This window comes from Pongo abelii, chromosome X (genome assembly GCF_028885655.2).
Source record: "Pongo abelii isolate AG06213 chromosome X, NHGRI_mPonAbe1-v2.0_pri, whole genome shotgun sequence".
In the NCBI taxonomy this organism is placed as follows: domain Eukaryota; kingdom Metazoa; phylum Chordata; class Mammalia; order Primates; family Hominidae; genus Pongo; species Pongo abelii.
In genome coordinates, this window is record NC_072008.2 from 114,379,061 (window position 1) to 114,402,737 (window position 23,677).

At 36.2% G+C, this 23,677-nt stretch overlaps 1 protein-coding gene across 7 annotated transcripts in view; it reads left to right on the forward strand.

Annotated features, from left to right (window-relative positions):
- Positions 1-23,677, forward strand: part of COL4A5 (collagen type IV alpha 5 chain) — a 255,393-nt gene that overhangs the window by 98,164 nt on the left and 133,552 nt on the right. For all 7 annotated transcript variants that reach the window (XR_008518135.1, XR_008518134.2, XM_054544953.2 and 4 more), the window contains exons 4-5: positions 14,136-14,225; positions 18,947-18,991. Coding sequence is in view for 5 of the 7 variants with exons in the window: in XM_054544953.2 (XP_054400928.1) it covers positions 14,136-14,225; positions 18,947-18,991 (135 nt within the window). In the remaining 2 variants the exon portion in view is untranslated. The remainder of the gene's footprint in view (positions 1-14,135; positions 14,226-18,946; positions 18,992-23,677) is intronic.

A 23,677-nucleotide genomic window follows, 5' to 3' on the forward strand; every position in this document is an offset into this window, starting at 1 on the left:
TTCAAATTAAAATGTCATGTTTTTATTATTATTATTATTATTATTATTATACTTTAGGTTTTATGGTACATGTGCGCAATGTGCAGGTAAGTTACATATGTATACATGTGCCATGCTGGTGCGCTGCACCCACTAACTCATCATCTAGCATTAGGTATATCTCCCAATGCTATCCCTCCCCCCTCCCCCCACCCCACAACAGTCCCCGAAGTGTGATGTTCCCCTTCCTGTGTCCATGTGTTCTCATTGTTCAATTCCCACCTATGAGTGAGAATATGCGGTGTTTGGTTTTTTGTTCTTGCGATAGTTTACTGAGAATGATGGTTTCCAGTTTCATCCATGTCCCTACAAAGGACATGAACTCATCATTTTTTATGGCTGCATAGTATTCCATGGTGTATATGTGCCACATTTTCTTAATCCAGTCTATCATTGTTGGACATTTGAGTGAGTTTCTTAATCCTGAGTTCTAGTTTGATTGCATTGTGGTCTGAGAGACAGTTTGTTATAATTTCTTTTCTTTTACATTTGCTGAGGGGTGCTTTAATTCCAACTATGTGGTCAATTTTGGAGTAAGTGCGGTGTGTTGCTGAGAAGAGTGTATATTCTGTTGATTTGGGGTGGAGAGTTCTGTAGATGTCTGTTAGGTCTGCTTGGTGCAGAGCTGAGTTCAATTCCTGGATATCCTTGTTAACTTTCTGTCTCGTTGATTTGTCTAATGTTGACAGTGGGGAGTTAAAGTCTCCCATTATTATTGTGTGGGAGTCTAAGTCTCTTTGTAGGTCTCTAAGGACTTGCTTTATGAATCTGGGTGCTCCTGTATTGGGTTCATATATATTTAACATAGTTAGCTCTTCTTGTTGAATTGATCTCTTTACCATTATGTAATGGCCTTCTTTGTCTCTTTTGATCTTTGTTGGTTTAAAGTCTGTTTTATCAGAGACTAGGATTGCAACCCCTGCCTTTTTTTGTTTTCCATTTGCTTGGAAGATCTTCTTCCATCCCTTTATTTTGAGCCTATGTATGTCTCTGCACATGAGATGGGTTTCCTGAATACAGCACCCTGATGGGTCTTGACTCTTTATCCAATTTGCCAGTCTGGGTCTTTTAATTGGAACATTTAGCCCATTTACATTTAAGGTTAATATTGTTATGTGTGAATTTGATCCTGTCATGATGTTGGCTGGTTATTTTGCTCATTAGTTGATGCAGTTTCTTCCTAGCATCAATGGTCTTTACAATTTGGCATGTTTTTGCAGTGGCTGGTACCGGTTTTTCCTTTCCATGTTTAGTGCTTCCTTCAGGAGCTCTTTTAGGGCAGGCCTGGTGGTGACAAAATCTCTCAGCATTTGCTTGTCTGTAAAGGATTTTATTTCTCCTTCACTTATGAAGTTTAGTTTGGCTAGATATGAAATTCTGGGTTGAAAATTCTTTTCTTTAAGAATGTTGAATATTAGCCCCCACTCTCTTCTGGCTTGTAGAGTTTCTGCCAAGAGATCCACTGTTAGTCTGATGGGCTTCCCTTTGTGGGTAACCCGACCTTTCTCTCTGGCTGCTCTTAGCATTTTTTCCTTCATTTCAACTTTGGTGAATCTGACAATTATGTGTCTTGGAGTTGCTCTTCTCGAGGAGTATCTTTGTGGCATTCTCTGTATTTCCTGAATCTGAATGTTGGCCTGCCTTGCTAGGTTGGGGAAGTTCTCCTGGATAATATCCTGCAGAGTGTTTGCCAACTTGGTTCCATTCTCCCTGTCACTTTCAGGTACACCAATCAGACATAGATTTGGTCTTTTCCAATAGTCCCATATTTCTTGGAGGCTTTGTTCGTTTCTTTTTATTCTTTTTTCTCTAAACTTCTCTTCTCACTTCATTTCATTCATTTGATCTTCCATCACTGATACCCATTCTTCCAGTTGATCGAATCGGCTACTGAAGGTTGTGCATTCGTCACGTAGTTCTTGTGCCATGGTTTTCAGCTCCATCAGGCCCTTTAAGGACTTCTCTGCATTGGTTATTCTAGTTAGCCATTCGTCTAATCTTTTTTCAAGGTTTTTAACTTCTTTGCATTGGGTTTGAACTTCCTCCTTTAGCTCAGAGAAGTTTGATCATCTGTAGCCTTCTTCTCTCAACTCGTCAAAGTCATTCTCTGTCCCGCTTTGTTCTGTTGCTGGTGAGGAGCTGCGTTCCTTTGGAGGAGGAGAGGCACTCTGATTTTTAGAATTTTCAGTTTTTCTGCTGTTTTTTCCCCATCTTTGTGGTTTTATCTACCTTTGGTCTTTGATGATGGTGACGTACACATAGGGTTTCAGTGTGGATGTCCTTTCTGTTTGTTAGTTTTCCTTCTAACAGTCAGGACCCTTAGCTGAAGGTCTGTTGGAGTTTGCTGGAGGTCCACTCCAGACCCTGTTTGCATGGGTATCAGCAGCAGAGGCTGCAGAAGAGTGAATATTGGTGAACAGCAAATGTTGCTGCCTGTTTGTTCCTCTGGAAGTTTCATCTCAGAGGGGTACCCGGCCGTGTGAGGTATCAGTCTGCTCCTACTGGGGGGTACCTCCCAGTTAGGCTACTCGGGGGTCAGGGACCCACTTGAGGAGGCAGTCTGTCCGTTCTCAGATCTCAAGCTCCGTGCTGGGAGAACTGCTAATCTCTTCCAAGCTGTCAGATAGGGACATGTAAGTCTGCAGAGGTTTCTGCTGCTTTTTGTTCAGCTATGCCCTGCCCCCAGAGGTGGAGTCTACAGAGGCAGGCAGGCCTCCTTGAGGTGCGGTGGGCTCCACCCAGTTTTAGCTTCCAGGCCGCTTTGTTTATCTACTCAAGCCTCAGCAATGGCGGGCGCCCCTCCCCCAGCCTTGCTGCCACCTTGCAGTTTGATCTCAGAGTGCTTTGCTAGCAATGAGTGAGGCTCCGTGGGTTTAGGACCCTCCTAGCCAGGCGCGGGATATAATCTCCTGGTGTGCCGTTTGCTAAGACCATCGGAAAAGTGCAGTATTAGGGTGGGAGTGACCCGATTTTCCAGGTGCCATCTGTCCCCCCTTCCCTTGGCTAGGAAAGGGAATTCCCGACCCCTTGTGCTTCCTGGGTGAGGCGATGCCTCGCCCTGCTTCGGCTCACACTCAGTGTGCTGCACCCACTGTCCTGCACCCACCGTCTGACAATCCCCAGTGAGGTGAACCCGGCACCTCAGTTGGAAATGCAGAAATCACCTGTCTTGTGCATCGCTCACGCTGGGAGCTGTAGACTGGAGCTGCTCCTATTCGGCCATCTTGGAACCGCCCATTTTGGAAACTATTTTAAAAAGGAAAATTTATATTTGAAAAGCAGAATATAAGAAAAAACAATTCACCATATGGGTTTAACAATAGAATGGAGATGGCAGAAGAAATAGTCAGTAATCTTAAAGATAAATCAGAAGAAACAACTCAATCTGAAGAGCACTGAAGAAAAAATGAAAAAAAGAAAAAACAGAATAGGACCCCAGTGACCTCTGTGACAGTGTCAAATGGTCTAATACAAATATAAATGGAGTTCTCTAAGGACAAGAGAGAAAGAACAGGGAAGCAAAAAGAAAAATAAATTGTGGGGCACTAAGAATGGCAAGAATTCTCCACACTTGGTGAATAGTATAAATTTACGGATATAAGAAGTCCAGCAAACCTCAAGCAAAATAAAAACGAAGAAAACTATACCTAGGCCCATCATAATGAAACTACTGAAAAAATAGAGATTGAAAGAAAATCTTGAAAGAAGCTAGAGAAAAATTTACACCGTGTATAGTGGAACAATTATACGAATGATGACAGACTTCTCATCAAAAAGATTGGATAATGTACAGCAATGTGAAAACATCATTAGAGAGCTAAAAAAAATTGCAAGCACAATTATTATATACAGTGAAAATATACTTCAAAAATAAAGGCAAATTTAAGACATTTTCTCATAATAAAAATAGGGAATTATTCATGAAGAGGCTTGCATTAAAATAAATATAAAGAAATTTCTTCAGGCTAAGGGGAAATCTCACTAGATGGATGTGTGAATTTATAGGAAGGAATGGAAAGTAATAGAAATGGTGTAAATGCGGGTAAATATAAGAGGATTGTATCTCTTTTCCTCTATTTATTTAACAGAAAGCACTGTTTCAAGTGTAACAACAGAGATTCAAAATACATGAAGCCAAAACTGACAGAATTAAAGGGAGAAATAGACAAATCCACAATCATGGTTGTGATTCTAACACTCCTATTTCAGTTGTTCTACTCTTAACAACTTAGGCTTTATTGACATAAAAAGAGCCCAACATCAAACAACTACAGAATATAATTTTTTTCAAGAGCCATGGAATTTTCACCAGTGTAGATTATGTGATAGGTCACAAAATGAGACCCTCTAAATACCAAAAGATTAAAAATATCAGTATATTCTCTTATTACAATGGAATGAGTAAGAAATAAATAATAATATTTGTAGAAAATTTCTACTATTTGGAATTTAGAAAGCACTGTTCTAAATAACTGCTGGACCAAGGAAGAAATCAAGGAAAATTAGAAAATGATTTTAGTTACATATTGTTGAAAACTGAAAATTTTGGAATGGGGTTAAAGCAAGGCATAGGCGGGAAATAGATTTAAATGTCTGTGTTAGAAAAGAAGAAAGATTTAACATTGGTGACCTACGTTTCTCACTTAAGAAGCTAGAAAAGGACAAGCAAATTAAATTTAAGAGAGTGAGGGAAATAATAAAGACAAAAGTAGCAATATATTAACTAGAGAAAAAATAGAAAACACAGTCAAAAGTTGGTAATTGATAGCACAAAAGAAGATAAGAAAATAGAAAACACAAATTATCCATATCAGGAATGTTCCTACAATCATTAAAAGATCAATAAGGGACTATGATGAATCACTTTATAACAATAAATTTAACAGCTTAGGTGAAATGGACAAATTCCTTAAGAAACATACATTACCAAAAACAAAAATAAATAAATGCGTGAGTGAAAGAAAGAAGCAAAATATAAATTAGCCCTATATATACTAAGGAAGTTGAATTATCAACCCTTCCAACTTAGAATTCCTGTTCCAGAAGAGTTTACTGACGAATTCTATGAAACATTTTTGCAAGTGACAGTGTCAATCTTGCATAAATTTATTCAGAAAATAGAGGGATATTGAATGCCCTCCAATTAATTTTGTGAAGCAAGCAAAGCCCTGATACCAAAACCAAGCAATGACAAAATTACAGAAACAGAAAACCACAGACCAGTATCCGTTGTGAGCATAGATACAGAAATTCTTAAAATTTTAGCAAATCAGATCCAACAACATATAAAGTGGATGATAGGTTGTAACCAAGTGGGATTTATGCCAGGAATCCATGTTTGGTTTAACATTTGAAAATGAAAAATTGTGATTCACTATATTAAGACCAAAACAAAATTTAGAGCATAAATATATAAACCCCCAATAATTATCTTAATAGATAACAAAGAATGCATTTAATGAAATTCAATATCCATTTCTAATAAAAATTACTCTTAGTAAACTAGGAGTAGAAGAGATTTCCTCAACCTTAAAGGGCATATGCCAAATCCCTAAAGCTAAAATTATACTCAATGGAGAAAGACTGAGTTCCTTTCTCCTAACTTCAGGAACATCTGCTCTCACCATTTCTATTCAACATTGCCAATACAGTAAGACAAGAAAAAGAAAAGAAAAAGTATCAGTATTGAAAAGGAAGAAATAATTTTTTTGTTTTTTTTTTTGATGATGACATGATTTGTCAATGTAGAAAATGTTATGACATATGCTAAAATACTCTTAAAACTTATAAGTGAGTTTAGAAAGATCACAGAATAAACAAAACCAACAAACTAAGATCAGTAAATAAAAATCGGTTGTATGGGCAATGGGGAAATAATTCCCTATTCAATAAATGGTGCTGTGATAACTGACTAGCCATATGTAGAAGAATGAAATCAGACCCCTGCCTTTCACCATATACAAAAATTAACTCAAGATGGATTAAAGACTTACGTGTAAGACCTCAAACTATAAAAATCCTAGAAGAAAATGTAGGAAATACCATTCTAGACATTGGCCTTGGGAAATAATTTATGACTAAGTTCCCAAAAGCAATTTCAACAAAAACAAAAATTGACAAATGTGACCTAATTAAACTAAAGAGCTTCTGTATAGCAAAAGAAACTATCAACAGAGTAAACCGGCAGCCTACAGAATGTGCAAAAATATTTGCAAACTATGCATCCAACAAAGATCTAATATCCAGAATCTATAAGGAACTTAAACAATTCAGCAAGCAAATAAATAAATAAATAAATAAATAAATAAATAAATAAATAACCCCATTCAAAAATGGGCAAAGGACATGAACACATACTTCTCAAAAGAAGACATACATATGGGCAACAAATATGTGAAAAATTCTCAATGTCACTAATCATCAGAGAAATGCAAATTAAAGTCATAATGAGATACCATTGTCTCAGTTAAAATGGCTATTATTAAAAAGTTAGAATGGCTATTATTAAAAAGTTAAAAAATAACAGATGTTGGTGAGGTTGCAGAGAAAAGAGAATTCTTATCCATTGTTGGTGTAAATTTAAATTAGTTCACCCACTGTAGAAATCAGTTTGGAGATTCTTTAATCAGTTAAGCCACTGTAGAAAGCAGTTTGGAGATTTTTTAAAGAACTTAAAACAGAATTTCCATTCAACCCAGCAATCTCAGTACTAGGTGTGTACCCAAAGTAAAAGCAATCATTCTACTGAAGAGACACATGCACTCATATGTTCATCACAGCACTATTCACAATAGCAAAGATGGAATCAACCTAGATGCCCATCAGTGGTGGACTAAAGAAAATGTGCTACATATACACCATGAAATACTATGCAGCCATAAAAAAGAATGAAATCATGTCCTTTGCAGCAGCATGGATACAACTGGAAGCCATTATCCTTAGCTAATTAACGCAGGAACAGAAAACCAAATACCACATGTTCTCACTAATAAGTGGGAGCTAAATATTGAGTACACATGGAAATAAATATGGCAGCAATAGGCACTGGGGACTACTAGTGGGGGAAGATGTTGGGGAGACTGTTGAAAAACTGCCTATCAGTACGACACTCACTACCTGGGTGATGGGATCCTTTGTACTCCAAACCTCAGTGGCATGCAATTTACCCATGTAACAAACCTGCACCTATACCCCCGAACCTAAAAGTAGGTAAAAAATAAATGTTATACAAATGGAATCATAAAGTATGTACCTTTTTAAGACTGACTTTTGTCACTCTGCATAATTCCTTTGAGAAGCATCCAAGTTACTGCATGTATCAATAGTTATTTCCTTTTTATTGCTTAGTATTCCATGGTATGGATCTGCCAAAGTTTGCTTAACCATTCACCCATTAAAAGACATCTGCTTTTGTTTTTCTTTTCCAATTTGGGAATATTATGAATAAAGCTGTTACGAACATTTGAAAAAAAATCGGTCATATGTCCATAATCTAACAATGAAAAGTAGTAAATTGGAATCATAATAGTGCCATTTAAAATAACAACAAAAATTTGAGATACTTAGGAATAAATCAGACAAAAATGTGCAAGTCTCATACCCTGAAAACTACAAAAATATTGCCGTGAGAAATAAAAGAAGACCTGAATAAATGGAGATATATATCATATTCATGAATTGGAAGACTCAATATTGTTAAGTTGACAATTGGCCCCAATTTATCTATAGATTCAGTGCAACTCCAATCAAAATTCTTGTGGTTTTCTGGGGCTACAAATTTAACAAGCTGATCCTAAGATTTAGATGGAAATGCAAATACAGCTTTTATAAAAAACAATGTTGGAGGATTTACAGTACACAGTTGCAAGACTTATTATAAAACCACAGTAAACAAGATAGTGTGCTATTAGCCAAATGATAGACATATAGATGAATGGGACATAATAGAGACTCACAGGTAAATAGTGAATCTGTTTTTTGACAAAAATGCAAAGGCAGTGGAGAAAGTCTTTTCAATAAATAGTCCTGGAAGTGTTGCATATGTGTATGCACAAAAATGGCTCACACTTTATATAAAAGTTAATTCAAAATGCATCATAGACCTAGATATAAAATCTAAACCTTAAAGCCTTTAAGGAGGAAAAAAAAGGGAAAATCCTTGTGACTTTGGGTTAGGCAGATATTTCTTAGATCTGACATCAAAAACACGATCCACCAAAGAAAATACTGTTAAGTTGTATTTCCTCAAAAGTAATAACTTGTTCTCCTCTAAAAGTATTGTTAAAAGAATAAAAAGATAATCCACAGTCCAGGAAAAATAATATTTGCAAATTACATATCTGATAAAAGACTTGTATCCAGAATATATAAAGAACTCTAAAAATTTAATAATAAAACATACAGCTCCAAATAAAATTTAATTATAAACAAATTGGAAGAATATTTTGACACTTAATAAAAGCAGATATATAGATGGCAAATAGATACATGAAAAGATCCTCAACATTATTAATTAGGGAAATGCAAGAGAAAACCACCATGAGATGCCACCATAAACCTGTTAGAATATCTAATAAAAACTTTTAGCCAAAGCAAGTATAGATGAGAATGTGGAAGCAACTGGAACAATTATAGATTATTGGTATAAGTGGAAAATGATCTACACAGTTTGGCAATTTAATAAAATGTTAAACATCTATTAAATGACCCTGTTGATTCCTAGGCATTTACCCATGAGACATCAAAGCATATGCCTATAAAAACTTGTACATGAAAATTCATAGTAGCTTCATTTGTAATAGCCAGAAACTGGAAAACAACTCAACTTCCCATCAACAGGTAAATGAATCAACACATTGCAGTATATCTCTACAATGGAATACTACTCAACAATAAAAGGTAAAGAACTATTGATATTCACCACAACAAGTTTGAATGTCTAAGTAATTATGCTGACTGAAAAGTCAGACAAAAAGAGTACATTCTTTATAATTCCATTTATATAAAATTCTAGAAAATGCAAATTAATCTACAGTGACAGAAAGCAGATCTCTAATAGCCTGGGGTAGGTAGGAGTAGGGAGATGGGTATAGGCATAAGGAAGACATGGGCACAAAAAAGCTTTTGTAATGGATTGGCTATGCTCATTATTTTGATTGTGGTGATGATTTCTGTATTAGTCCATCTTTGCACTGCTATAAAGAAATACTCAAGACTGGGTAATTTATAAACAAAGGAAGTTTAATTGACTCACAGCTCCGCATGACTGTGTGACCTCAGGAAACTTACAGTCATGGCAGAGGGCTTAGGGGAAGCGGGCACCTCCTTCACAAGGCAGCGGGAAAGAGAAGAGTGAGGAGCAAAGAGGGAAGAGCCCCTTATAAAACCATCAGATCTTGTGAGAACCCACTCACTATCAAGAGAACAGTGTGGGGGAAACTGGCCCCATGATCCTGTCATCTCACACCAGGTTCCTCTCTCAACACTTGGGGATTATGTGGTATACAACTCGAGATGAGATTTGGGTGAGGACCCAGAGCCAAATCAGTTTCACTGGTGTATATATGTGTCAAAACTTTTGGCCAGGCATGGTGGCTCACAACTGTAATCCCAGCACTTTGAGAGGCTGAGTCAGGTGGATCACTTGAGCCCAGGAGTTTGATATCAACCTGGCAACATGGTGAAACCCTGTCTCTACAAAAAATATAAAAAGCCTGGGCATGGTGGCACACACTTGTAGTTCCAGCTACTCAGGGAGGCTGAGCTGGCAGGATCACCGGAGCCCAGGAGGTCTAGGCTGCAGTGAGCTGTGTTTGTGCCACAGCACTCCAGCCTGTGCAACAAGGTGAGATCCTGTCTCAAATAACCACCCCCCAAAACAAACAAAAAACCCCAAACTTTTAAAATAGTATACTTTACGCATGTATGATTTATTCTGTTAATTATACTTCAGTAAAACTGCTTTTTAAAAATATGTTTTTAACATAGAAATAAAACATCTAGATTTCCCTAAAAGGAATCTGTCCAAGTGCACATTGCTAAACAAAGAAAACTTGCTAGACCCTGGATGAGATCAGGTTAACCAGTTGACAATGTAAAATCTGTGACACAATCAAACATTAACTAAACAAAGTGTGCCTCTGTCAGTGGCATCAGCATTTACTGGGAGCTGGTTAGAAATGCTAAATCTCAAGCTCTGCAGCTGACCTACTCAATCTAACTCTGGTGTCAGGGCCAGGTAATGTGTGTTTTAATAAGGTCTCCAAGTGGTTCTAATGCAAGCTAAAGTTTTATATCTGACTTAGAGTATCTCCATTTTGACAGTTGCCAAAGGTCTATTTTCTTGTTCTACCAATTGTAATACATAAAATATTTCTAGTGCTACATAACTACAAAAACAAAACAGACATTATGCAAAAAAGAGAACCAAATTGCCTATAATTGCATTACCTAATTAAATTATCATTTTCATTTGCTCATTAAGGGTCTTGCCTTGTCCATATGTTTACATAAATATGTTCATATAATGTCTGCATTTTTACAATATTATAATCTGAAATAATTTTAATCTCAATTATTATTATAGCAGTTTGTCCTATTTTGTATTTTTCCTATCCTCAGAGTTCTAATATTTTCCTGTTTAATTTTTTCTTCCTTGAGAAACTATTCTTAAAATGCTTTTTTATTTTAAAGTTGCATGATTATACAACTGTCTTATTGTCATTATAAAGTGCGCTTCCTGAAAATGGTAACACTTTTATGGATGCCTTTAACTCACAAGCTAGTCTACTTCTCAGTACATTAGATTTTTATTCTTCTTAGTGCTAGCTTAGGATATATAAACCAGCCAAAGGATCACTAAAAGTTATCCTTTGTATAATTTCCCCTAGCCCTAAATCTTACATGTTTTTAACTTTTGACAAAAGCGTATGCCATATTTTTTATTTAATCCATTAAGGAAGTTTATTCATTGAATGAGAATTTACTGAGTATTTGTTCTGTTGGGCACTAAGAATACAAAGTTGAAGAAGATATAATTGATTAGATGAAGTAGTAATTCGAGGGGAGTTAAAGTTATTACAAATTTCTGACTGGGGTAGTTGGGATGTGCTATTTCCTGGAATGGAGAAGACAGTAGAACATGAATTCAGTGTTGTTTATATCAAGTTTCTTCTTAGGAAAATGACACAATTTTTCCTTGTCCTGATTCTTCATATATAAAATGGAAATAATAATGTCTACCTCATATTATCATTGAGAGTATTAAATAAGATAAAAAATGGAAAGAGTTTAGAGTAATTCTTTGGTGTATAGAAAACACTAAATACATGTTAGCTATTATTATTGTCATTGAGTTTTAGGTGCCTGTATGCATTCAAGTGAAGATGTTTCAGACAGTTGCCTATGAGAGCCTAGTTTTTTAGGAAAAAGAGTTGATATTTTAGATTCCCAGGTAAAGAGAGAGAAGGTCAAAAAAAGAATCCAGTGTAATACCAGTATTTAAAGGATAGGCAGAGGGAGAGAAATATTATTGCACAAAGGAAAATACGAATGATATTTTTATGCAAATATGGGCAGGCAGCATAAACCAGTTTTTTTTAAGTTTGACCTTTAGAAATAGCCATTTTCTGTTTGTGAGTGTTAGCAAATTACAGGAAAATCTACAGTAGTTGTAAGTATTAAACGAGTGCCTAACAACAGGCAGCAAAGAGTAGGCAACAACAAATGTCAACCTTCCCTACCATATGTATTAGAAATTAGGTGGAGGATCCCATCCCCACCACATCCTCGCTCAAGGCTTCTATAATTTCTACTTAGTAACCTTAGTACCTTTCAAAGGCTCTGGTATTGATCTTTGAATTCCTTTTGCTACTGTCTGATAGTTGCCCTTCTCTCTTCTTTACTATAGTATTGCTCACTCTGCTAGATAGGACCATGATATTATTTGACTGCAGTGCAAGGAGATTTCAGGATATATCACTTATAGGTATATGGTTTTATTAATATCAACAAAATTAAGGTTTTTAGCACCTCCACTTAAAATTTTTAGCTTATTCCTCTCTTATCTCTAGGCGAGATAGCAGTTTTGCTTCTGAGAAAATATGGCTTTCTTCAAGTACTATCCTCCAGTTTTGGCAGAGATATGCTCTAAATACCAGCTGAGATCCCAAAATGTACCTGTTTTCCTCTCATGAAAATCTACTGTAACTAAATTTTTTTTCCTTTGTGCTTTCTTTCTGACTGAAACTTGTAATCAGATTTCTACTACTAGCTCTGCCAGTAATAATTTGAGGGAATCTAGCTCTAAAAATTTTAAAACTTTTAATTTCTTCCTCTTGTTTTATTTCCTCAAAAACAATTGTGTTGAGGTTGATGAATACTAAATTATCATCATTTAATCACTAATTAAAACAACAAAGGGATATATGTCTAGAAAATAAGAAATGTAGTAATATGTCAGTAATAATTATTGTCAAAACTACAGGAATGTTGCCATCTATCATTAATTGACTAACATTAGCTTCATTAACTTTGAAATGAAAAGTGGAAACTGACCAGAAGTAGTCTTTTCAAAGTACTTATATTTATTATAGGATGTTTGTTGAATTATTCAGCACAAAATCATCTAAGCTTTTTAGACTAAATTTAGTACTTACAAAACACACACACACACACAGACACTTTCAGAGTAGAAATAAAAGTGTGCTGTACCTTAACCTCTAGAGATATGTGTCTTCAATGGCCCATTAGTCAGTCACCTAGTAGATATGGATGCTTTCTCTTTCTCACGTGCTGTCCAGGCTGTCACTGTGGGTAGAATCTGTTAAGAGGGTTCCCAGAATGAGGTCTGACCAGAGACAGCCTTCAAGCCTTAGGAAAGTAGAGGAACTACTTGTAATCCTGTAGTTGGGAGCACGTGCCATGAAGCTGTCCTTCGGGGTTCTTTTATATATATATATACATATATTTTTTTTTGTACTTTAAGTTCTAGGGTATATGTGCACAACGTGCAGGTTTGTTACATATGTACACATGTGCCATATTGGTATGCTGCACCCATTAACTCGTCATTTACATTAGGTATATCTCCTAATGCTATCCCTCCCCCCTCCCCCCACCCCACAACAGGCCCCGGTGTGTGATGTTCCCCTTCCTGTGTCCAAGTGTTCTCATTGTTCAATTCACACCTATGAGTGAGAACATGCAGTGTTTGGTTTTTTAAAGCTGGAAACCATCATTCTGAGCCTTCGGGGTTCTTAAACTTCATAGTGATGAATTATCTTTGTGTAACTGGATCCCCTAGTTTTGGAGTGTACACCCTTACTAGGATTGGCTATATGCAGATTAACTAACCGTAATGTGTTAATCTAAATAGCATTAGTACACATGCTGGCTCTGCTTCCCCACCTTTCTGGCTGTACAGATATTCACATCAGGCAACCCTACTGTAAAGGTGCTGATAAGATATGATGGGTCCTCACTGGTAGATAGGCAGTCTTCCTGTCCTGGTGATGATAAAGGCTGCTGTTAGAACTGAGACCTGAGTCACAATTCGAGTAATTATTCTGAGTAAAGGAATTAATGGTGGTGTTTTCTTTATACTTTTGTTTTCTACGGTGAGTGTATATTCCTTTTTAGTATTAATTTTACAATTAGAAAAAGTAATAAAAGTTTTGATGTTTTGAAGGTTTTTTTTCTGGTTAATTTCAAGTCTGGGAGCTTCTCTGATGGTTTCCTTTTACCCTTCCCTGCTCCATACTTATTTAATGTAACCCTTACAGATCTGGTTTCCTGGATTTGCTATCTTCCCTGTTAAACTCTTGATGTCAGTATGTTTAAATCTCATTTCATCTCTGATATGCTTTTTACTTTTACAAGAAAGAAAGAGATTACCACATATGATATAATTTCCAGATGGTTTGTGTTTTCTCCCCCCACATCTTAACAGGTTTTCCCATGTTAGTAGATACTGTGAATTTACATAATTAAATTAAGTTAGTTTTGTCTAGATAGTCATGTGATCTTTTTGAATCTCAACCATGCCTGTGCTTGAAAATTCACAAATGACTTTACCTTTCATTCTCATTTAATTGCAGGGAGAGAGAGGGTTTCCAGGTTTGGAAGGACATCCAGGATTGCCTGGATTTCCAGGTCCAGAAGGGCCTCCAGGGCCTCGGGGACAAAAGGTATGTATCATGTTGCCAACCAGTAATGCCAGATGAATTAAGTCATCTTAAATGTGGGACTAGGTGTCACATCAACTAAAAAGTTACTGAATTATAGCAAGAAACTAATATGTAAATGAAACAATGGAATGACGGGGAGTCTGTGCTTTATTGTATTTTGTTAAAAAACTAAATATTACTGCCATATTCAGATGCTTTTGGAAGATGCTGTTGATTGTATGTAGTTATTGGCTGCCTTCACAAAAATTGAGTTCTGTCAAGAGCTTAGCTGAGCTGGAGAGAGCTGAATTACCAGTTGTTAGAGTAGCTGATAAAGAGAAGAAGCCAAAATGAAAGTAACAGTCAAACCTTTACTCACTTACTGCAATATTATAAGCAGAAAGTTAAACTGGAGAAAGTGCTGACTCCCCCACTGTTCTATTTGTCCCCATGGTGCAGCATCAGCAAAGGTCAGATGGATCAGCACAGATGTTGGAAATCATTTGACTGCTGAGGGAGCTCAGAACGAAAAGCTCCTGCAGTTGTATGGACCCAGGGGCAGGGTGGGAGAAGGAGAAGAGCTAGGATGGAAATGTACTGAATCAGAGTGCAGAAAAAGTATTTTTATGGTTTCTTTCTCCTCCCATAAGAAGGTCTCCACCAAAAGAGGCCTTTAAATGCAGAAACGCAGTTGAGCACAGCCAGCCATGGGAGCCTGAATCTTTGACTGATACTTCAGAGATTGCAGTGCATTAGCTGTGCACCAAGTTTGCTCTGTGGAGGGTAGCTGTCTCTTATGAGGCCTACCAAGAGGACTTTGGTTGGACCCGAACAGTCATAGGTGTTTAGACAAGAGCCACATTCTCAATTCTATACCTTGATTTTTCAGGGCCTGAGTGAGAAACATAAGCTGCCCCATCATGGACCTAAATGGGTTGGACTTTGAAGGGCTCTGTCAAAAACAGGATAATGTCTGAGGCCACAGTAGATTATGATCATGATCAATCATATTCTAGGCATGATGAACAGGCCTGCTTGGAGAACTGAATGTAAGCATGAGCCCCAGCTATTGCCAAGCCAGTAATAGATGTCCCATAGCCCACTTGATCTACGTTAGAGAGCCAGGAGGCTTTTTTCTTAAGTCTTATGATGGATTGTTCTACTTTGCCAGTTTTCATTGATCTAGGTGCAATATGAGGTGCTGGCAATTCCAGAGACCCCTCACAGTTGGCCAGCAGGCAGTTAAGGGCTATATGGTTAGCTAACACTATGTGGGCCAAGGAATTGAGGCTAGTCTGTTTTGTTTCCAAAGCTGAAGTAATATCATTAATGACCTCAGCAAGGGTCAAAGACAGGTTGCGGACAACCTTTTCTAATTGAGTGATGCTGACAGTGAGAAAAGTTGTGTGGAGTATTCCCATGAGTAGACAGTAGGTAATGCCGGCTGGCAATTCTCCTGAATAACCGGAGTCTATCTAGTTTTGGAGTTCTCATTTTGTTTTATGTAATGTTATATGCTTAATGGGAGGGACTGTTTTGAATATTTGAGTATCTCTTATCAATGTCCTATTATGTATGTTACATTGGTAGGAATGTTGAAAGCCTGATTTTTACAAAAGAAATAATACCCCAAGAAGAGTGCACACAGTTCTGGGAATGTAAGAGTCATTGGTTACCATGGAGATCAACCAGCCAGAAGTCCCTCCTGGTGAGCAGAGTACTTGAGTGGAATTGAAAAATTTGTGTAAGGTGGAGGCAGAAATAGAGAAATAAATTGCCACCACCATCGAGGCCAAAATGGCTCCAATGGCAGATCATATGTCCCTTTTCCCAGATGATTCAATTGCTTCCATATGGGACAGGAGTGAGTTGACATCCCAGCAGGTATTTTCTTCCTGTGGTATCAGAGTCAATTGTTGCAATCTATCAGGTCCAGTGTAATAAAGTTAGGGTACCTGAAGTACTAAAATGGACCATGTTTAGAGAAACGTCCATTCATAATATTCAGCAGCACAGCAATCAGATGTTTATCTGCAGGGTTCAGCGATAGGTGACATATCCATTAGTTTGTCAAAATCAGAATCTTGTGAACTACCCAGGACAGGCGATCAATGAATTTAGTAAGGTGGAAGTCACAAGGTTAGTCTGTAGGAGAAAGGGAAGAGAGGTTAGATCCCTACCCTCCAGCCCCATGGATCAGCCCCATGGATCAGCTCATGTATCTGGAGGTAGTCTCAACCTATCAGTTGTGGGGACTCTGTCCTTTGACTGCCATGTGGGCAGTCTGTCCTATACCATGAGCAAAAATAGCATCTCAATGTGCATATTAAGATATGGAATTGGAAGAGATAATAGTGGACTTAAGACTCAGAGAATTTTCTGGGTTTTTTTTTTAATGACTCTTTTGGCTGAGTGCCTTTTTCCATCTGTATTAGGTAGAATGGTGAATTGATATATGAAAGGGCTACTTCTCATCATTTGCCTGGAAAGGAAAACTGGCTTAAAACCCTTTTTCTTAATTTTATTATTTTATATGATGGTGGTACATCATGTTGTTAGAGTATTAAGGAAATCAAATGGATACTCACCAGGTAGTCTTTCCAATAAAGGGAGAAAATTAATTTAAATGCATGAATACTTTTTAACACTTAACTATAATCAGAGCTTAGATTTGGGGAGAATGTTGGTCATGATCTCTGGGAAGATAGCATTACATCAGGTAGTTTTGTTAGATTCAAGAGCAGAAGGGACCTGTGCTAAATTTCCCAAGTAGAACTTCAGTACTTAGAAAACAGCGGGACCCTAAATGTGTGCATACAATTTTGGTGGATGAGCTACTCAACTGAATTTCCTGTGTCTAATGGCACATCAAGAGCAAGAGCAACAGAATGATTCTTGTGCACCCAGGAGTAGCACAGAAGTATCAGAGATATCTGAAAGAATCAAGTGGATGGAATTGAGCAGTAACTTGGCAGCAATCCATGCATACTATTGGCATGGAACAACTCAATGAATACCAGCTTGGACTACACTGTCACACTCCTCAACATATTGGAGCTAGTTAAGTTCTCCAAAACTTAGACACGATCTTGTGAAAATGAGGTGGCAACTCCAATGGACTGAGATTAAACTTCAGCCATGTTATAGAAATAGGTGTTTTGGAAGAGAAATTAAGTTAAGCTACAGGAAAAGTTACATTTCTTGTATCTGAGTTTACTTGGGATTAGGGACTGAGTTTCTTGCACCCCATGCTTGCTGAGAGATGGCAGTTTTAATAAAGATTTGTATTAAATTAAAATAAGTTACCTAAATTAGAATTCCTTTGAAATAATTTAGTATTAACTAGGACTATTCTACAATAACATGATCATCTATAAAGGTGTGCTTGTATGCAGGTTAAGTTTAGAAAGCAGTCCAATCTTTTTTTGTGATTTCATTTCAATTATCTAAAAAGAGAGAAGGTAAACTGCTTTCTAAACTTTTAGGATTCTGAATTTGAAGCATTGTGTACTTCTGCGTCCAGTATGACTCCATGTTTCCCCAAATGGCTGAATTTGTACCTTTTATGTGATTGGGTATTCTGGTACATGTGTATGTTAACATATATACTAAGTCAAAAAACTTGTAGGATTATTCTTTAATATGCACACTCGCAATTTTCCAAAGGTTTTTTATTCTAAAAAATCAAATTTAGTTAATTTTGATAGGCAGTACGTTCATGTCACTCAAGAGGGTATACAATGAAAGATCTCCTTGTCACCTGTGTCCATTAGTCCCTGAGTTACCCACACACACTTTAACCACCTTTGTTTGTAAAATAGTAGCACATTAAACACACTGTTTTACCTTTGTTTTTAATTTAATATACATTGTAGACATCCTATTATCAATATATACAGAACCTCCTCATTTTGTATAACTGCATTGTATTTCATTGTATATATAAACCATAACTTAACATTGTATGTATAAACCATAAATTATTAAGCCAATCCCCTATTGATGATTTAGGTAGGTTTCAATTTTTTGCTATTAAAAGTTCCTTTTCCTTGGAGCAGAATTAGGTTTTTTAATTCTATTTTTTTTTAAAGAAAATAGTTAACGAAAACTCAGTGAGGTAAGACTAAATTCTCAGCAATGCGGTTGTGACTAGAAATGGGTACATATATTAACATACACACATGGGTAGGTTCTTTTGCATGGAACTGACAGCTAGAAAGGAAAGTCTATGGTTCTTTTTAAATTGTTCTTAAGCTCTGCCAATACAAAGTGCGTTATAAAACAAAGCAGAGGTTTGAAAACAGCAAATTCAAGAACAGCACATATTTGGGCTCAGAGATGATGCTCATTATACCAGCATGGCAAGCAGATTAACACAATATGGGAACTGCCCAGATTTTCAGCTCCTATTTTGTTTACGAATAAATTATTTGGGGAATGACTATATCAATATTTTATCTTTGTTTTCTTGTATGATTCATAATTAACTTTACAGGTATAGAGTTTCATTCATATGTCAGCGATTTCCTTCTCAGGAAATAAAGGCCTTTCTTATTTTGGGTCATACAATTTACCTCAGTGCTTTCAGTCTCAATAATAAATGATTCTTCCTTGGGTGTATAAGTTTTTCACTAACTTTCACAGATGTTTACAGTAGTTTAAATCTCCTATTTTATAATTGAAAATGAGTTATTTGAGGACTTTTTTGAAGGAAAAAAAACTAAAAATATTGCATTTTTCAGGGTGATGATGGAATTCCAGGGCCACCAGGACCAAAAGGAATCAGAGTAAGTAGTATTTTCTCTATATCAAATACTTTGTTGGTGGAAACAGATAAAGAACAAATGAAGTATTATGAGACAATTGGAAAAGACCCATATTAAAAGCCAAGAAGATAAATACAGTCTTCAAAAAGTTAAATTTAAGAGTTGGTATATGTCTATAACTAGCCCTTCTTTAGTATTTTGATAGCTATTATATATATTTATATATATATGTCTATTTAATATAAAAGGATTTTAAAGTAGCTTATGGTTGAGAATTATGAAAGTCCTAAATTCTAAAGTTTGTCATTTAATTAAAAATCTGTATCATGTAGTTGGTTTAAACCAGAACTTCCTAACCAGTGTGATTATCTCAGCCTAGGTCCAGAAGGCTGGTTACCTCAGGCTGTGTATCCTCCTAGTGTACCATGTATAAACATTATCATTTTTTTGTGTATCTAGAAGAGAATAACTTTAGTTTAAACCACTGTATTAGAGAATAACTGTTTTGGAATACTGCATTTCTTCAAATCTAACGTGCATGGCTTTTCAAGTCTTGAGGCTCTGAAAAGTAAGGATGCATCTCAAAATTGAAATGTACATTTAGTATAATTTTTTCTCAAAAGCTTTTAAGTTGACATACGTCTTACAGTGTATTTTACAACTGAGAGGAAACCGTAGTTTAAAAAATAGTACTGGCTTTTAAAAAATCACATTTAGCTTTCTGACCCTCAGTTTCTTCATTTGTTAAGTTAGAGAGCTAAACAGAACAATCTCCAAGGTCCCTTTTAGCTCTGAAATACTGTGTTCATAGATTGATGAAGCTCTCTAATTTGAAAATAAAATATATAGTTGGTGACATAGCATGTTTACGTGTGTGACAAAGATAACCATTTGATCATCAGAAATTTAGTAGATGCATAATTTTACAAACATTAAAAACATTCTGTTTGCTATATACTTCTTAACATCATGTAGCTTGCCTTATGTGCATCTTATGACTGATATGGATAGGGTACTGGAAAAGCAGGGAAGAAACTCAAAACCCTTAGTTTATTTCAGCAGACATAATTCTTTATTTTTCTGTTAAAAATTGATATCAATATACTATTAAAGCTCTTTATAATAATAAAAAATAATTTTTAATATCCCTATAGTTAACATTAACTATATTCTGTATTCTAAGCACTATTGAGACTAAAAAGAATCGGCTAGTTTCTCAGTTCCCATTGCAGGTGTTTGAGATTGCTTGGAAACTCCATGTCCCTCAACTAGAACTCCAAGAGTGCTTGGGAATAGGTGGCCTGATAGTTTCTGCATCCTCAGGTGTCAGCTCACAGGCAATTCTTGACACGCAGAATTTTGAAGACATTATTGTGGAAACTGATAAACGTATACAAATGTACAGAGCATATAGTATAATGAACCCCCATGAACCCATCACCGAGCTTCAAAAATGAACAACATTTTGATAGTTTCGTTTAACATATACCTTACCACTTTATTTTTTGGAATATTTTAAAGTAAATCCCTCACATCATTCATTCTACCAATGAAAACTTCAGCATGTCCCTCTAACTAACAACCACGTAACAACTAAACCATCATCATACCTTTAAACATTAGGAATAGTTTTTCAATACTCTGACGTTCAGTCCACATTGAGTTTTCCTCAGTTGTCTGAAAGATGTCCTTTTACAATGGTTTATTCAATTTACAACCCAAGCAAGTTCCACGTATTGCTTTGGGTTGCTGTTTATTAAGCTTGTTTTATTATGCCATCGGAAAAACTGGGTCATTGTACTGCATTCCACATTCTGGATTTGGCTGATTTGTTTCCTCATGATGTCATTTAAATTGTTCCTCTGTCCCCCATATTTCTTGCAAATTTCAGGTTGCCTTGGAAGAGGCACTAAAGAACTTTCTGGGAGTACAGAACTGTACACTTAAGATTAGTATATTTTGCTGTGCATAAATCATACTGCAATAACATTAAAGAAAATAGGAAAAAGTATACTTTATAGGTAGTGTTGTGAACTTAACTATTGAATAACATTATGCAGCATGAATATGAGGCTATTCTTTTTTTTTTTTTTTGATGTTAGGTTTGATCAGTAGTCTCAGATAACATTAGCCTGATTCTGCCATCAAAAATTTCCCTGTCAACTTTGACTAATGATTTGGCACCCATGGATGGTCATTATTTTGCTCAGACTTGCAAGATGCTGATTTTTAAAATTCTATTAATCATTCATTTATTAGCTGGAATTCTAATGGGACAATGAGTTGCTACACCAGAAACTTCAAGTGGTCATCAAGGAAAGTTCTTCAACTTTTTTTTTTTTTTCATTATATCCACATGGAATTTTTGTGTTTCAATCAATTGTAGTCATTTTTTTGAAGGCCAATTTGTCCCGTCTTTTGCCTGTGAAAGCCTTTTAAAGTTGACTCCTGTCCTGTGCTCTTTTCAGAAAACTCCATTGATCTTTGATAACTTCTTCCTTTTTGACACAACAAGCTCTTTCAGGCTCATCCTTGGCATTTCCCCTTTAGATCTGAAATGGGCCATGTCTCTAATTCCAGGTTCTTTTTAGTGAAAAATGTGATTTAGATACCACAGCCTGAATGTTGGGGTTTTTTGTTTTGTTTTGTTTTTTTGTTTTTTCTTTTTTTTCTTTTTTGGAGACGGAGTCTCACTCTGTCGCCCAGGCTGGAGTGCGGTGGCACGATCTTGGCTCACTGCAAGCTCCGCCTCCCGGGTTCACGCCATTCTCCTGCCTTAGCCTCCCAAGTAGCTGGGGCTACAGGCGTCCACCACAACGCCCGGCTAATTTTTTGTGATTTTTATTAGAGACGGGGTTTCACTGTGTTAACCAGGATGGTCTGGATCTCCTGACCTCGTGATCCACCCGCCTCAGCCTCCCAAAGTGAGCGGTTTTTATTGCTACTCGATTTGTCACTGTTTCAATGTCTTCTCAGTGGAAATATGTATTTTTAAGAGAAAAATTAACATGAGTTCATATTATTGCTTCCAATTGCAATTTAAAATTAAGAAAGGTTTTGTATACTTATTACCTCTTCCCTTCATCTCTCTCTCTATTGAGGTGAAAATGTTCATTCCTAATAACATAAATGTAATTTCTTATTTGCTTTTTCCTACAATATGCCTATTTCCTACAATATGCTTCAAAATAACACTGTATAACTTAACAAAATAAGAATTTACATTTTAATAGTGATAAAAGGATAATAGGATTCTTGAAAACCATTAATTATTTCTTTGTTGAGTTTTCCCCCTTTGAATTGACCAGTTTTGCTAAAGAATTAGAGTTAAGATACCATGTTTGATGAAAGGCACTTGAAGTAATTCTTTTCTCTGTATGGTTTTGTCAACAACTTGAAACATACGTACACTGGATCCAATTTATTTTTCATTTTTAATGATTTCCTTTTTTACCTTTTTAAAAATTTTAAATTATTTAAAACATCTATGTGGTTTTATAAGACAAGGTGTAGTCAGAGATGCTTCTCTTTCATTCTTGCCATTTCCCTAGTGTTTTAATCTTCCTCTGAGAGGTAATCATTAGTTTTTACATAGTAATCATAGTTTTACATTATGTGAATGTGCCATAATTTATTTAGTCATGTTCCTATTGGTGGTCATTTGAGTTGTGTTATTAGTCTGTTCTCACACTGCTTATAAAGACACACCCAAGACTAGGTAATTTATAAAGGAAAGGGGTTTAAGGGAGTCACAGTTCCACGTGGCTCCGGAGGCCTCACAATCATGGCAGAAGATGAAGGAAGAGCAAAGGGACATCATATATGGCAGCAGGCAAGAGAAAATGAGAGCCAAGCGAAAGGGGAAACACCTTATAAAACCATTAGATTTCGTGAGACTTACTATCACAAGAACAGTATGGCGGAAACTACCCCCATGATTCAATTATCTCCCACCGGGTCCCTCCCATAACACGTGGGAATTATGGGAGCTACAATTCAAGATAAGATTTGGGTGAGGACACAGCCAAACCATATCAAGTTGTTTCTAATTTTAGCTATAACTGGTTACATGGTTGTTTCTAAACTTTATCTATAATAATGCTGCAATTGTTAACTTTGTTTCTCATATTTTGTTTCACAATTTCTAGGGTATCTTCAGGATAGATTCTTAGAAGTGAAATGCTAGGTCAAAGGGCAAATGCATGGGTAATTTTGCTAGATATTTCCAAATTTCCCTCCGTAGAGTTTGAATCTTCATTAGCAGTATATGAGAATACTTTTTCATCATAGCCTCACCTACAGAGAATATTGTCAAACTTGTATTTTTGCCAATCATGACAGAGAAATTTAAGAATTTTGGGGGTGATCACTATTAATGTCTTCAGTGGCAATATATTTGCCACTCCCCCATCCCCTGCTGAATTAATTTTTCATCACACACCTGGGAGATCTTTATCCATTAGAAGAGACGTTTCATCCACGAATTTGCCGGCTCCTAATAAGTGCAATGAAGACAATGCTTCCTCAAATTGAAGTTTCTTTTATAGTTTTCAATAAAAGAGACTTTTAAACACATGTAAGAGATTTTTCTCTAATGTTTCAAAGAACAATGAGTAGTAATAAATAGTGAGACACAATTTTTCCAAATCTATTCTAAAATAATTTTCATAATATCCTTAGGTAGGATATTATTTTATTTTTATTGGT